General features: G+C 39.5%; 1 protein-coding gene across 2 annotated transcripts in view; it reads left to right on the plus strand.

Annotated features, from left to right (window-relative positions):
• LOC129757985 (uncharacterized) overlaps positions 1–15,565 on the plus strand; it is a 186,862-nt gene extending 171,297 nt beyond the window's left edge. For both annotated transcript variants that reach the window (XM_055755404.1, XM_055755405.1), the window contains 5 exons: positions 2,454–2,622; positions 2,693–2,851; positions 2,925–3,093; positions 3,161–3,327; positions 11,491–15,565. In XM_055755404.1, coding sequence (XP_055611379.1) covers positions 2,454–2,622; positions 2,693–2,851; positions 2,925–3,093; positions 3,161–3,327; positions 11,491–11,699 — 873 coding nt within the window. In that variant the 3' untranslated portion in view covers positions 11,700–15,565. The remainder of the gene's footprint in view (positions 1–2,453; positions 2,623–2,692; positions 2,852–2,924; positions 3,094–3,160; positions 3,328–11,490) is intronic.
• Positions 15,566–16,066: the final 501 nt, after the last annotated feature.

Consider the following 16,066-nt stretch of genomic DNA (forward strand, 5'->3'; position numbering starts at 1 on the left):
TTGAATTTACAAAGGTTTTTTTTTAAGATAGCCTTCAATTTCGAAAAAAAAATTCTAAAAATAATTGCAATTTTCGAAAGCAAAAGTAATGATTAAAATTTTGCGTTTCAAATCGGATTTATGCTAATTCGATCCTAGTTAAAGATTTTAATTTGAAATTTGGTTCTTGAAAATATAGCAATATTAACAATGTTGAACAATACGCCAAAACATATAAAATTCCTTGCGATTTCATTATAAGAAAATACATGTTATTACTTTTCATTTAAAATCAAATTCCTGTGGATGTTTTTTTTTAAGTTTTTCAAAAGACAAAACTTGCAGAGTGAACTCAAATTCTACTTAATTTTTGTCATCTTCAGCTGGATTGTGCTAACGAGCTGTCTTTGGTAAATTTTACAATCGAACTAACAATCAAAGTTTTAAGCCTGTGTTCTTTTACAATTTGAATTCTTTACCGAAATAGTCAGTATCATTAATTTATTTTATTTGCGGAACTCATTGACGTGCTGAATCTGCATCTAAATTTTGAGCTGTACATAATTCTGAAACTGAATTTTAAACCTGAATTCAAAATTTGACATTTCCATCTGTTTCGAAATTTCAAGACGTTTTCTGAAATGTACAATTTAAAAGTGTTTTTTTCGTAATTTTTATCTATTGATATTCTTGGTTCTTTATTTTCTAATTATCATTTCAGTTTTAAGGAAGCAAATTACAGAGTTTTACAACTTGCCTGACGTTTCGGCCTTTCATCTTGGCCTTCTTCAAGGGATAATGTGCATTATTCTGTATATGGTACTGAGTGTATACTGCACTTTTATCATTTTTATCATTTTTTCTGGCGGGGGTCGCTTAAAAAAACCTTGAACTTTTTGATCAGGCAAAGTTTTAAATTCAAAAATTGTTTGGTAAAAAGTCTTTTTCGATTTTTTTAAGTCGAAGGTCGCGTAAAAAAACATTGAATTTTTTTAATCAGGCTAAATTAAAATCTTGAAAATGTTTTGGTTAAAAGTCATTTTTTTCCTGGTCGAGGATCGCATTAAAATCCGAATAATCCGTTTCATCTTTCAACCATTCCCCATCGTTTCCACTATGTTACATACGCTAGTGATGTCGCATTTTTGAGTTATTGGCAAAATAAGATTAGTTCTCGTTCATTTTCACGAGAACTGTAAATGGGCTTTAGGAAAGTAAAACCATGAAGAACTTTTGATTGCTTTTGACACAGGGATCATCTCAGTAAATTTCAATCAAAATCTTCATATTTTGATAAACTTGACTCGATAGAGCAAACCAGTTTTCATATTGGTGATCATCATAAGTAATGCCACATATGCTTCGAAAAAAGCATGGTACGTCTCGGTGGTCGAGTGGTTAGCGTGGTAAGACGGTAATCGCTGGTCCACTGATGGCATGGGTTCGATTCCCATTTCGGTACTGGGTGTTCAATGTTAATCTTAAGTTGTCCACGTCATTTATTCAGTCTGTAAAGCCTAAATCGGCTAAGACGGTGTGTGTCTTTTAAAAAAAGCAAACGTCATGTCAGACATCTAGTTTATCAGTATTATCGGCTATACATTCAGAATGAGATTTTTTGTCAAAGGATATCAAACATCCTTTCCGGAAATCCGGAAGTATGCACGAGTAGCTTGTCTTTGTTTTTCCTCGAACGCAGTAAACAAATTCCCAAGAAACCACTCAAAAGTTTCCGATATCACCAGTCTTGCCTGCTGCATTTTGCATCCAAATGGTTTCGCGAATCTGCCGTTAAGAACGGCGGCGCGGCAGTGCGAATAAATTAGCTATTACCGGGTCGTTACCGCACAACGTCTTCGAGCTGGAATTCCGCTTTGAAAAAAAAAAAACAAAACATTCTTACATTTCTCGAAACAGCCGAGTGTGGAATCCAAAATTCAACTGATTATTCAGCCAGTTTTCTTCCTCATGGCGGCGGCACGATTGGATCCACCTCACACACTGGTCAGATGGTTGATGTTGATGGACGCAGCCGAATTCCAGTTTTCTGATCACATCACATTACTACGCGATTTGCACAAACCACCGTTAGGAATATTTAGCTGACTGCCGCGCCGGCCATTCGAGAGTCACGTGCTGCATGGAATCGTTTTGTTTTGTTGATCTGATCGTTAGCGTAAACTTCTACTTAGAAACTAGACCTTGCATCGTGTCCTTATAGGAAACTCCCCGGCTCCTCCGAACGTTGCTCTTATTTATGTGTCTAGTTCCCACGTTAGTTGATTGAAACATCTCCTAGCATCACTCGATTATAGTATCTCAACAGAAGACGTATCCTTTCTACCTGAAATTGTACATAAATATGTCCCTAAACCTCTTGTATCTCATCAAATTGTAATAATCGCATTTATACCTTCAAATCTAGAAAATGAATTTTTACTTACATTTTTCTTCTTTCCTCCTTTGAATCACAGATCGAGAAACCAGTCACCGATGGTCTTTCACATCGCACCAGAGATCAGTGGGAAATCGATCGGACGTCGCTCAAATTCGTTCGCAAACTCGGTTCCGGACAGTTCGGTGACGTGTGGGAAGGCCTCTGGAACAACACCACTCCGGTGGCCATCAAAACGCTCAAATCTGGTAATTTCAATTATATTTCTGGTTAAAGTAACCATGATTATTGATTTTTTTCAATCCTCTCAACTTCCAGGTACAATGGATCCGAAAGATTTCCTTGCCGAGGCACAAATCATGAAGAAGTTGCGGCACAACAAACTGATCCAGCTGTATGCGGTATGCACCCTGGAGGAACCGATCTACATTATTACCGAGCTGATGAAACACGGCTCGTTGCTGGAATTCTTGCAAGGTAAGAGACCCTTTAGGATTTCTCTGAAAAAATCCCGCTCTAAACTTTTTCTTTCTTCTCATCCCGAACGCAGGTAAAGGACGCAATCTGAAGCTTCCACAGCTGATCGACATGGCCGCCCAGATTGCTGCCGGTATGGCGTACCTGGAGTCCCAGAACTACATCCATCGAGATTTAGCCGCCCGGAATGTTCTGGTAGGCGATAACAACATAGTCAAGATTGCCGATTTCGGCTTGGCACGGTAAGACCCTTCTTGCATTCAAACTTCCGTATATCCAGTACGAATTCACCCTTTTTGTCTACTTCAGACTCATCAAAGAGGACGAGTACGAGGCCCGTGTCGGGGCTCGGTTCCCCATCAAGTGGACTGCTCCGGAAGCGGCCAACTATAGCAAATTTTCAATCAAGTCCGACGTCTGGAGCTTCGGTATCCTGTTGACTGAGCTGGTGACCTACGGTAGAATACCGTATCCAGGTATGGTTTTGTTTATTTATTTTTTAATTCTCTGATATACGAATCTCAAAACTTCGCTTTTTACTTACAAACTTAGGAGAAAATTTCATTTAAAACTATACTTTTTATAAGTCAGCCAGTTTATCAAAATAGTTCCAGGGGTAAATTCAACTCACCAAACTGTTTAACGATACAACAAGTGCCTTCTGTGGGAATAGAAAACAATTTTTCTAATAATTTCTGAAAAATTCAAGAAGTTTTATCATAGAGCATTTTTATGGTTTTTTAAACTATTGTCACGAACAAGGTTCCAACGATTTCGAGCATCATAAGTTCACAAAGGAACATGATTTTGCCAAAAAAAAGAGACGAACGAGAATTGGAAACAAAATTTGTACTACAGTATCCTGCGTCTATTCGTGGCCATTTCTTAATCTTTCAGTCACTTAGCTCTTAAAACCTTTGATTTAATTCGAAACTCACAGATGATTTTCTGCTGAATTTTGAAGTTGTTCTTAGTTTATTTACTATTTTGTTCTTAGAAAACATCATTATTTTTCTATCTTCTGTTGAATCGAGATTTTAAAGGTTTTTGTGCCAATATATAAGTTCCCTGATGAACAACTTTGTCGAAGACCACTAATAAATAAAATTATGAAATTAGAAAAAAAAAACAATTCAACAGATATCATTGCAAAGTAGTCATGCAAAACTTCACTTTGAATAAATTGAATTGATTTTTTCAAATGCTAAAAGTTATATCCTATTCACCAGTTTATATCATTTTTTGTTCAAAAAAAAATGATGCGCTGAAAAATGGGCGGAATTGTTCAGCAGAGGATACTCTGGGAAATTCATAAACTGTCACAAAAAAACGTTTGCAGATTCGGTTCCACAGAAGAATAGAAAATTATGTTGTTTCTCCAGAATAAAATATCCGTTTTCCCATATAAACCAGAAAATTAAGATTGACTAATGTAAACTTTGCTTTAAAATTCTTTAAAAAATCATTCATGATCCAAAACAAAACTTTTAAGAACTCGCAGGGTCTGAGAAATTAAAAAATGAATCCAAATCGATTCAGTCTAGTAGATACTACAGTAGAGTGCCTCAAATGACCCGACTTTTAAAAATGTTATGCACTGCAAGCTGAAATTGATCCTAGGCCTAGTACAAGGTATCATGTCGAATTTGAGCCAGATCTGAACCCGGGAAGGAGGCGCTCAATGAGTCTGAAGTTTGAATGGGATTTTGGGACATTTTGTTCGGGAGGAACAAGAAAAACCAGTTTTTCATCAATAACTTTGGTCCTCTTCGGCAGATTTTTTTTTTTGAATACAGGTTCTCTTAAACTTTAAATTATGACAAATATTTCATCCGAAGACTACATTTCGAATTAAAGTAAGATAAAAACGCCTCGAACGATACACTCAATTTGAAATGCATCCCATTTCGTCGAATAATGACCTATTTCAGCCAATTTTGTTGTGTTGAATATAGATTTTTCAAATGTTTTGTTGTGGATAAAATTCACATGATAGTTTGAAAAATAGTTCAGACGAAACTGTAAGGAAGTGTTGGAAAACCTTATCGCCGTTTCCTGTTTTCATCTTATCTCTTAGGGAAAACAAACCCTCTAAACCCCAATTTTTTCGCTGAAAAATTCAAAAAAGCTTACTGTCAAGATTTTTAAACAACTTTTGTTCAACGAAAAACTTTATCGCTGAGAAAACTGGTTTAAACTAACAAACATTATTTATTTTTTATCTATTTTCTTAGTATTCCGTCTTACGACATAACTTAACGAAAACAATAACATAAACTAACAAACAGTAGAACGATATTAAAAAAAAAATTCGAGAAAAAAATCCTAAGTGAGGTAGGAGAGATGAAACAGAAACCTCGTCTGTACAAATTTGAACAATATTTACTTTTCGTGTAAGTTGAATTACTTCCAGTTTATTGTTAACAATTTAAATAAGAATTATATAGACATTTACTATGCGTCACACTTAAAATATTTTCAAATTTTGGAAAAAAGGTTGATGTCTATAAAAACTTCAACCGAGAAAGTACTGAAAGTCATGTTCCTTAGCCCCTGTGGTTATGTGCAAGTTGGAAAAAGTGTCAAAAAAATTTCATCAACGATAAAGTTTTTTGTTAACAAAAGTTGTTAAACATTTTAAAACAAAGCTTCTGTGGTTTTTCAGCAAAAAAATAGGTTTTAGAGGGTTAATTTTCCCTATAAGAAATGATGATAACAGGAAAAGGGAATAAAGTTATCAAACTCTTCCCTACAGTTTCGCCAGAACTACTCTTCAAACTATCATGTGAATTTTATCCACAACAAAATATTTGAAAAATCTATAGATTTTGCACCTTATATTTTGTATACTAACCTAATTTGAAATGTAGTCTTCGGATGAAATATTTGTCATAATTTAAGGTTTAAGATAACCTGTATTAAAAAAAATCTGCCGAAGAGGACCAAAGTTATCGATGAAAAACTGATTTTTCATGTTCCTCGCGAACAAAATGTCTTAAAATCCCATACAAACTTCAGGCTCATTGAACGACCCCTTCCTGTAGACGGACCTGGCCCAAATTTGGCATGGGACCTTGTACTAGGCCAAGGATCAATTTCAGCCTGCTACGCATAACATTTCACAGGTTTTAAATTTCTCATACAAACTTGGAGCACTCTAGTACTACAGCCATAATTTTTTTTTTCAGATCTTTTCGCACATTTGGAAATAGGCGGAATAAATCTTTGTTAATAAAATGCTACATTTACGAAGATCAATCGATCAATCCTACCGTGGATTTAATCCCAATGCTTCAGGTTAAACCCAAATTGTAAATTCTTCTCACGAATTGTTTTCCAAGGCACGCCAAACGACTACATCCTTCCAGTTTGCTACAGTTGGGTCAATTTATGATACCTATACTCTCGTAAACCTGTATGTTCTAAAGTCATCATAAACCTCTGACCTACTCACGTCGCGGAATACTCTCGGGCTCGGGTAAAGCGGTTGCACATCGCCGCCGAGTGAGCCACTCGAGCAGGGTAGGATGACAACATCATCAGGATTCATCTCGCAAGTCGCACGTCTAGGATAAGCTGCTCTCGATTCAGCACCCGGCGGCAGGCAAAATGCCAAGGGTTACCAGCTCTAAAGTTGCCAACCAAAGGATGGAGGAAGACCGGATCACGTTCAGATTAGAATGTCCTTTCGGTGGAGGGCTTTCGAGTCGAGTGCGTCCGAACCTATCAGTAAAGCATACAAAGAAAAGACTTCATATTTCTTTTTTTAATTTGATAACCCAGGTGGTAGATCCATTTTTCGAATTGCATTCCAAGCCACCGCGTCCATCCAGTTTGCTACTCTGGGTCCATGGACAACTCATGATACAATGCTACAAGTAACATTGTACCCCCTCACCATAAAATCCACCTGCAGCCACTTGACTTTTATTCCCACCTCAAACTGTTTAACACACTTTATCTTTAGTGGCGGGAGGTCGCTCCAAGGCAATACTCGTTTCCGAATCGTCTGTCAGAAAATGACCTCTTTTAAACACGACTCGATGCACAACCTCTCCTCTAACAAGTTAAGACCCGACACCTCATCGTGTTAAAAGAGGTCCCCATTCTAGCGCAACTACTACTTTGCGAATCCAGTCCAGGAAGTCCAGAAACACAAAACGCACACGCTAGTCAGGGGGCATTTCCTCCTGGATCACGTGCCAAAATCAGACTCCTTCGAACCTTCTTGTGTTGACTTGAGTCATCACTCAGCGCAACTACTCAATTTGCGGACTCGAAGCGCAAATCGAGCTGTCATCCGCACCCATAACTCGCGATTTGGGTGCCTCAATTCCCGATACGCGTTTCGAACCCTTACACTTCCGGCTTAACACTGTGCCTCGTCTGACACATCTATAAGTGTTGACTTGTAGGGTGTCACCACTTTGCGCAACGACTTATTTTGCGAGTCGGGTCTAGGAGGTTCCGAAACGCAAAACAAGTTGTCTATCATGACCTCCCGAACGAGTGTTGAACTACTCACTCATACACCCGAATACTGGTACCTAAAAACCCAGGTGGCAGATCTATCGACAGCCTCTAGTTGGTTTCGTGATAGTTCTCTTTGCCGCAATTCTGCAATCGCCGAATTTTCAAACACGTTTCCGCCGTGGACCACAAGGAGGTGGCGTGGAACTACCAGCCCAGAGCAAGACTATTCCTTCCTTTTTTAATTAGTTGATCACCCAGGTGGTAAATCCTTTTTACGGATTGCATTCCAAGGCACGGCGAACCACCGCGTCCCCCCAGTTAGCTACTCTGGGTTCATGGGTGCAATTGGTGACTCATGATACTATGTACCCCTACACCATAAAGTCCACCTGGGGCCTCTGGTCATAATTCCCATGCGGACCTGCAACGAATCTCATGATGGGACCCCATACTCGCGCAAAGCGCTCCACGGCTGTTCGTTTTACACCAGCAATCATCATTCCCTCTACTGTCACGATTCGCGACTCACGGGTTGGCAATCCGTTCGCCGCTACTCGTGACTCGAGGCTACATTCGGCCTCTTGTCACAATTCGAAACGCCATGACACGCCTCTCTTCGTGTCTTGAGGGCCATCTTACGCTCATCCTTCTTGACACAATTCGAGACGCCATGACACGCCTCTCTTCGTGTCTTGAGGGCCATCTATCAATCCGTCTCTTGACCCAATTCGAGACGGGAGCAACTCGCCTCTCCTCGAGTCTGGAGATATCCACACACCTAATCTGTTCTCCATCACGACTCTTCGAGACTAATCCTGAGGCCCATCCACTGGGTGCCACATGTTACGGCACAAGACCCTCTGCCCTTCGTGAGTCGATCATATCAGCGAATCGGGGCCAGAAAACTCCCCAAAAGGCAGATCGATCGAAACCCGCTCGAACATTTGGTCGTCCCGCATATCGGGGTCGCGACTACCCGATACGCGTTACGACCCCTCCCTCTTGCAACTGAGCACTGGTACCAAGGTCCCCAGTCGCACCACGTTGGTGCTACACTCGGCACGCAGCTCGTCGGCGTGTGCACCAAGTGTGACGTGTAGTTCTCTTGGCAGTACGCCTTAAGGTGACGAGTCTGTAGAAACGTTTCCACTCTGCACTACGGGGAGGTGGAACTACTTCGCAGAGCAAGACTATACCTTTTTTTTTTTATTAGTTCATCACCCAGGTGGTAAATCTTACGGATTGCATTCCAAGGCGCGGCGAGCCACCGCGTCCCCCCAGTTTGCTACTCTGGGTCCATGAGTGCAATTGGTGACTCATGATACTATGTACCCCTACACCATAAAGTTCACCTGGGGCCTCCTGGCCATATTTCCCACCCATCCGGACCTGCGGCAAAGGCTATACCCGTGATGGGAAGACCATATTCGCGCAAAGCGCTCCACGGCAATACTCGTTTTTATACGTGCTACACCAGCAATCTTCATCCAGTCTTAGTCACGATTCACGACTCACGGGTTGGCAGTCCGTTCGTCGCTACTCGTGACTCGAGTCCCACATACGGCCTCTTTCCACAATTCGAGACGTCATGACCCGCCTCTCCCCGTGACTCAAGACCCTCTCACACTCCTCTTGACACAATTTGAGGCGTCAATACCCACCTCTCCTCGTATCTCGAGGGCCCTCATTCGAAAATTATCTTGACCCAATTCGAGATGAGAACAACTCGCTTCTCCTTGGGTCTGGAGATAATCACACACCTATGCTGTTCTCCGTCTCAACGCTTCGAGACTCATTCTGAGGCCCATCTACTGGGCGCCACATATTACGGCACAAGGCCCCTCAACTCGTCGTGAGTCGGTCATATCCGCGAATCGGGGCTAGGACCACCCGACGCGCGAATTCGACCAAAACCCGCTCGAACATTTGGTCGTCCCGCATATCGGGGTCGCGACTACCTGATACACGTTACGACCCCTCCCTCTTGCAACTGAGCACTGGTGCCAGGTACCCAGTCGCACCACGTTTGGCCACATCGGTACGCAGCTCGTCGGCGGGCTGGCTGCACCAAGTGTGACGTGTAGTTCAGGTCTCTTGGCCGTATGCCTACAGGTGACGAGTATGCAGACACGTTCCCATTCTGCACCACGAGGAGGTGGAACTACTTCGCAAAGCAAGACTATACCTATATGCTGCTCTTTATTGGGCACAAGGGCAGACGGAGCCAAGACCTCAAGTTGTTAGATAAGAGGTCTGGTCTCTAATAGAGGACTCGAAAAGATGAGGACCACGAGTTACGAGCAAAGGCCGGATCTCAAGTTGTTAGAGGAGAGGTCTGTAGTCTTGAATTTTAATAAGAGGCTACTACTCCGCCCTCCAACCAGCAAAAGTCTCCGTAAAAAGCTTCACTGGTGAATGATCGATTGGCCACAATCTACACAGCCCGACGAACGTATGCCATTCGACTGTCGCTTAAATGTATTGGACTCGTAAATTGACGAACCTACGAAAACGTATTTCTAAACCAACTTGCCTGGTGCTACTCTACTCTGAGAGTATTCTCAGATTCATTTTAGCGTTAGCAATTAACAGGTCTGGCCCAGGTGTTGTTGCTATCTTCATCATCCAATTAGCTTGTCTCGTGGCCAACAGCCATGAAGATTTAAAGCTTAGAAATTTATAAAGAAGCTATTGGTCAGCAGCGCTTGGGTGCAACACGAAACAACTTTAGGGGTACTATACCCTTAAAAAGGGTAAAATACTCTTAAGGTCCGCCGTCTACAATCGCGATGCAACATTTTTTTCAAAATAGATGGTCACCTCCAGTATCAACTTATTTATGACATGGCCTCTTGAAGGCTCAAAGCCCGATCTCTCCTCTAACAATTCCAATTCATGGCCGGACCTCTCCTTTAACGACCTTGGTTATTTTTGCATTAATCCTCTGGACTTGTCAAAACGGTTTCTCAGTCTGTTAATAATATGATCACACTCAAGAGTATTGATATCGACACCGGGATACAGTTTTTTGATCTCCGCAAAAAACGAAGCTAGGGGGGCGTAGGGATTGACTGAACCGATGAAAGTAGACATCTTCTCAATTTTTATTTCACTTCCATCTTCGTAAATATTCAATCGGACAAAAGTAAACAAATAATGATGATCATGATTAGTGGATCAGGATAACACCAATACTAGTGAGTAATGTCGCACTGGTGGTTTTATTTTGTTGCAGCTCTCCGTTGCACCCACCAAAGCGATTTACAGCAATCGAAAAGAGGAACTCAATGAACACTTTAAAATTTTACAGAATTTTTACACTCATCTTCGAATCCAATGCTGACGAGAGTCTTTCGGTTTATAGTTAGTTAAACCAAGTTGTTGCTGCTTGAAATAGCGCCTTATACCTTTGGCTTACTTGCTACCATTGCAAAACAGCTAATTTCTTAAATCACTTCCACTTGATGCTCCACTATTCACTATACTATATGAACCAACGATAGGTCAAGTTTTCAACTTACAAGCAAAACTCACAGAATTCCACAGCCGCGATTTACAACTTCTAACTATTGCTCAATGTTCTTCAACTAATAAAAACGCACACGGGTTCTGTAAATCCTCATCGCCACTAAAGTGTTTGAGAAATTCCAGTTATAATTAGTTAGCAAGAAACCACGATGTGATTTATTACACAGTTCAAATCCAACTGACTTTCATTTATCTTTCAATTCGTCTCCAAGTCTTGTTTGATGGGAGCGAACATGAGACCGATACTCGATCAACGAGGTTGACGAACAGAGCCGATCTCTTTTCGTAATGACTCAAGATTTGAACTCTGCTCCAAGCGACTCGGGGTCTATTTTATCTATCGGGCAGTGTTACGACCGGAAGCCTTTTATCCTGACCACGCAATCTTTCAAGGCCTGAGGCCTGAGGTGAGGAATCTCCTCGCTTAAGGCTCTGAAGGGCTCTATGTTGTGACGAATCCGCTGACACCCAGAGAAGATATTTTAGAAAATATAGTTTTAAAAAATTCATATGAGAAAATCTTGAATCGGCTGAACTTGGCTCATGATCATGCAGACAACCAACAACAAACACATCTTCTTACGTTTATTTTTTCCCTCTCTGGAGCCACTAAATCTTTTGTTTTTTCCTATCCGCAGGTATGACCAACGCCGAGGTGCTGACCCAGGTCGAGCACGGCTACCGGATGCCGCAACCGCCCAACTGCAACGCCGCCCTGTACGAGATCATGCTCGAGTGCTGGAACAAGGACCCGATGCGACGACCAACCTTCGAGACCCTGCAATGGAAGCTGGAAGACTTCTTCACCATGGACCCGAGCGAGTACAAGGAGGCGGCACCCTTCTGATAAATCGCGGACCCCAAGCGAACCGTCATCACCGGCGGCATCAGTAATGCCGCCAACGCCGCCTCTAACATCGCTTCTAGTACTACTCCGGCTAGTACGACTATTATTACTACAACTACTGCTTCTACTATCGCCGCCGCTGATTCTATTACAGTCGGGACGCTCGATGGGGCGACCGGCAAGATACGCCGCAAAAAACCGAAGCCTACACAGCGCCAGGTATTATTATTTATTTAAGCGTCTCCACCAAACCCAAACCTATGCTATGCTGCTATCTACCTTTCCGGATGGAATACGGCAGCGTTCAGATTTCTTTTCACCCGCGCCTAAACCTGATCTGATTGACCGCCACCAACGCCGCCAATGCATGAACTCTGGTATTTCTTTCAAGAAGAAAATGGCATACCCACAGTAAGTTTTTGCTAGGAGTTACAAGTACATTACAGTTACGTTAAACGTAGGTTTACATTAATGGATTTCTGTTGAAACCCGAAAAAACTAGAGAAAAAAAGGAAAAACCAGACTATACAGTACACGTTCTTTGTATGCCTTGTTATTTTTCAAGTTGGCATACAGCCCTACGTCAAAGACGACGATGCTCATGTTACATACATTCACAAGCACACTCCCACAGCCATCGATCATTTAAACGGTATTTTTAAAAAAATATCCGGGAAAAGAGACAGACCCCTTCCGGTCCGTTCCACGTTGGTAATCTAACTATAAACACAACACTCGTTTTTAATCAAGAGAAAATTGCATCCATTCCCATAGGTCTGCTGTGTGCGTGTGCGTTTAGTTAGTCTACCTACTAGCAATATGTAATGATAACGAATTCGGAAACAATCAATCAATCAGTTTAAGATTACCTACGAAAATTTGACAAACAACGAGACAGTTCTAATTTCCCAAAATATTTAAAAAAAAACTTATAATTGGCACAAAGCAATGGTCACGAGTCAACTAAAGAAGCGGTTGTTTTTTCTTCAGTTACAGCAGGTCAAATCGATTGAACGAAAATGAAACATCCCAAATCTATTAAAATTGATCGTTATTGAAGGGAAATTGTTGAACTGAAAAAGCCAGAAAGCGGTTTTTGAATTTTATAATTTTGTTTTCTGGAGAAGCACTTTAATAATTTTGTGGTATTATACTAATTCATAAGTATAAAGTTGCATGATCTTCATTTGATGTACGATAGGAAAATAAACCGTAGGGGAACGAAGCGAATGGAACGAGCCAATTAAAACAAAGAATTGAAGGCTTCTGATGATGACTATTCGTTTGGGTCAGTGAAACTTATTCTATTGACGACGAGAGAAATTTGTTTTAAACATCACTAATTGGTTTAAAATCTTCAACACGGGAGAAAATCTAATGCTTAAATCTTGTAAGATAGGAAAATTTGTTTTGAAGCGATCAGAACACTTTTTGAAGCTTGGTTCCCCAGCATTTTTTTTGTTGAAAAACAAATTTTTTAAGAAAAGATTTTCAAATTTTTGATAAGTTATAGTTCTGTTTGAAATTCTGCAGATTCCGTATCAAAAATGAGTTCTTTTTGATACGGAATCTGCATTCGACTACAGTCTGAAATCCTAATTTTTATTTTCATTTTTTTTTAAGTTTTCATGTTTATTGTTTTTATCTTTCCTACAGTTTTAAATTTTTTAATTTATATTCACTGTTTGGCATTTAATTATAATCAAAACAAATGTACATACAAAACGTCTCGAGAGATCTTGCTTTTTGAAAAATTTCTACTAAGTCCCAGCAAATTCGTGCCAAACAAAATTAACGAAAGTTTTTGTTTCCAACAATCAATTGCGTTAAACTCTAAACCTTTGTTAGAAAATAAATGAAAATCAACTCAGAAATTCCAATCTATCTGCCACAAAACTTCCGATTGTTTATGCTCAACATGCGAAAACCTCTGACACGGAACACTGAAATCCAGCTGCTGAATGTTTGTATTTCGTATTGTAATTTTAAACGGCATTTTTCGGGAGCTTTTTCTTTACAAATAAAAAAACCCTATAAAGAAATGAAACCCACTATTTTTGTCTTTCTGCTCTCGTAATGACGATGACGACAAAGACGCGTGGTGTGCTGAAAATGATGACGCTGACGACAATTGTGTAAATAGATATTTTTACTATCCATACTATTAAGAGTAAACCAACAGACGGTCCCGGAGGAAAGCTTTATTTTTACGTGACGCAATCAGTTTTATACGATTGAGAATGAATTACAGAAAGAAACGAACATTACTTTTCCGATAAAGATTTGAAGGTAAAAGTTTTAGAATCCCAAAAAAATTACAAGAAAATGAGAAGAACGAACAACAAAATTTTGAATCTAAAAATCTATGATAGCATTTTGGCACAGTGAAAAAGTTTCGCTGTTCAAAGGATATTCTTGAGGGAAAAGTAACGTATCTCAATGCGCATCTTTACTATTTTGCTAGATAGCTTACTTTTTAATTTTAGTGAATTAGACTGATACAAAAAAAAATCATTGAATTCAACATACTACTTCGTTAGGTCTCATATTTCAATGGAAGAAGCTTGGAGTAAAATAGACAAATGGCACTCGTGGCAGTAATTCATCACAACACTTATATAGATCACACATAATCACACACACCTTACACAACATAAACAAAAACAGAAAATATGTAACCCTGTTCGTGTACATTGGGAGGGCTATGATGCCTCTAATTTATTCATCTCGTCAAATGCTTGGCACCATCATCAGGAAGAAACCTGAAGCAAAAACCGAATTCGCGCAACATTCATGTCTATTAATTTATTTGTTTTAACACCTTGTACGAACTACGGCGACGATCTTTAATGCTTGTGAACTTTCTCTGAAGTTTGCGTTTTTCGCAATTCTAAGTGTGTATAAAAAACGGTCGAATTGGGAGACTAGGTGACGACGTTGATCTAACAAAAATTACAACATTTACACCGCATCGCTAAGAGGAATCGCTACTTGAATGTAAGATGCAGTTACGATCATTCTGTATGCTAAAAGAAAATATCCTCTATTGAATTAACTTTGAAAAAAAAAAAAAGCAACAAGAAAAGATTCTATGTGTTAGAATAGTCGATATTTAATGATACATAATTCATGAGTAAAAGAAAACAATATTTATTGTGCGAATTCAATTTAATCAAGAAAACACTTTCAAAATTGCTCATAATGTAAATTAAAATAGGATATCAGAAGAAAAATGGTAACAGAAGAAAAACTTATATTTGTGAAGAAAAAACAAACTTAAAAACTTCATCCTAAACTTATACACAAGAAAAAGATAGAGAGAGGAAAGAAAACAACACATTTGAAAAAGTTAGTAAAACAATGTACAACTGAAAGACAACTAAAAACAAACGAGAAATCCTCAAAGCAACTCTCTTGCTCTAAGAAGTTTGCTAGAAAATGTGAAAAAACAACAGCGAGAAAAAATAAAAACGTTCAACTGATGAACAAAACCGTTTTGCAATGACAGACAGTACAAAACAAGCAAACTTAGCTCTCGAACCGGTCCCCAGTTGCATTGATAAAATCTTAAAAAGACAAAATAAAAACGAAAACCAACAACACAAACAGAAAGCTCTTTTATATATTTTCCCCCTCTTCTTACTGTAAATGTTGATAATAATCAAGTGATAAGGAATGCTGAAAAGAACAACAAACAGTTTATGTTAGAAACAAGCAAAAAACAACTTCAAACACACTCACCCAGCTCTATTATAAATGGAAAAACAAACTAAACACACAAACAGTAAAAGATTGCAGATGACGGCGATGAATATAGAACGTAGGAAAAGAGACAGAACTACAGTTGAATGGAAGAAAACGAAAAATTAGAAACTGGATAAAGAAGACGAATTACATAACGGATTACATAATGGATAAATAGGAAGGAAAAAAGTGTATCAAAACGTAAAATACAAAAATATAAATAAAAAATTTTATAAATAAATTCAGCAGTGAAGAGTTGCATTAGTGAAATCCGAACGTCCCTTCTTACAGTGCTTAGTCGCAGTCGAGGTTTGGGGGGTTTGGCTTACTGTTTTCTCCGATTGAAGGGGCGTGGTGCATCACGACTTTTATCGACAGCGTAAAACGAGTATATTTCGCGGGGATCGCTTCATCTGATTGGAAATTTATACAAATGATGAACAAATTTCAGAAATAGTTGAAAATTATTGGTCCCAGAAAACTTATTCGCAAATATATCATAGTAAATTTCCAGTAACAAAAAAGGTGCCGAGCACAGGAGTTCCAAGTAGGTTTTTTCTCGTTGCGGTTGCGCTGCATTTTATCTGATTTTTTTCTTAACCCTCACCAAGACCAAGAAATGC

The sequence above is a fragment of the Uranotaenia lowii genome, chromosome 3 (genome assembly GCF_029784155.1).
Source record: "Uranotaenia lowii strain MFRU-FL chromosome 3, ASM2978415v1, whole genome shotgun sequence".
NCBI classification, from domain to species: Eukaryota; Metazoa; Arthropoda; class Insecta; order Diptera; family Culicidae; genus Uranotaenia; species Uranotaenia lowii.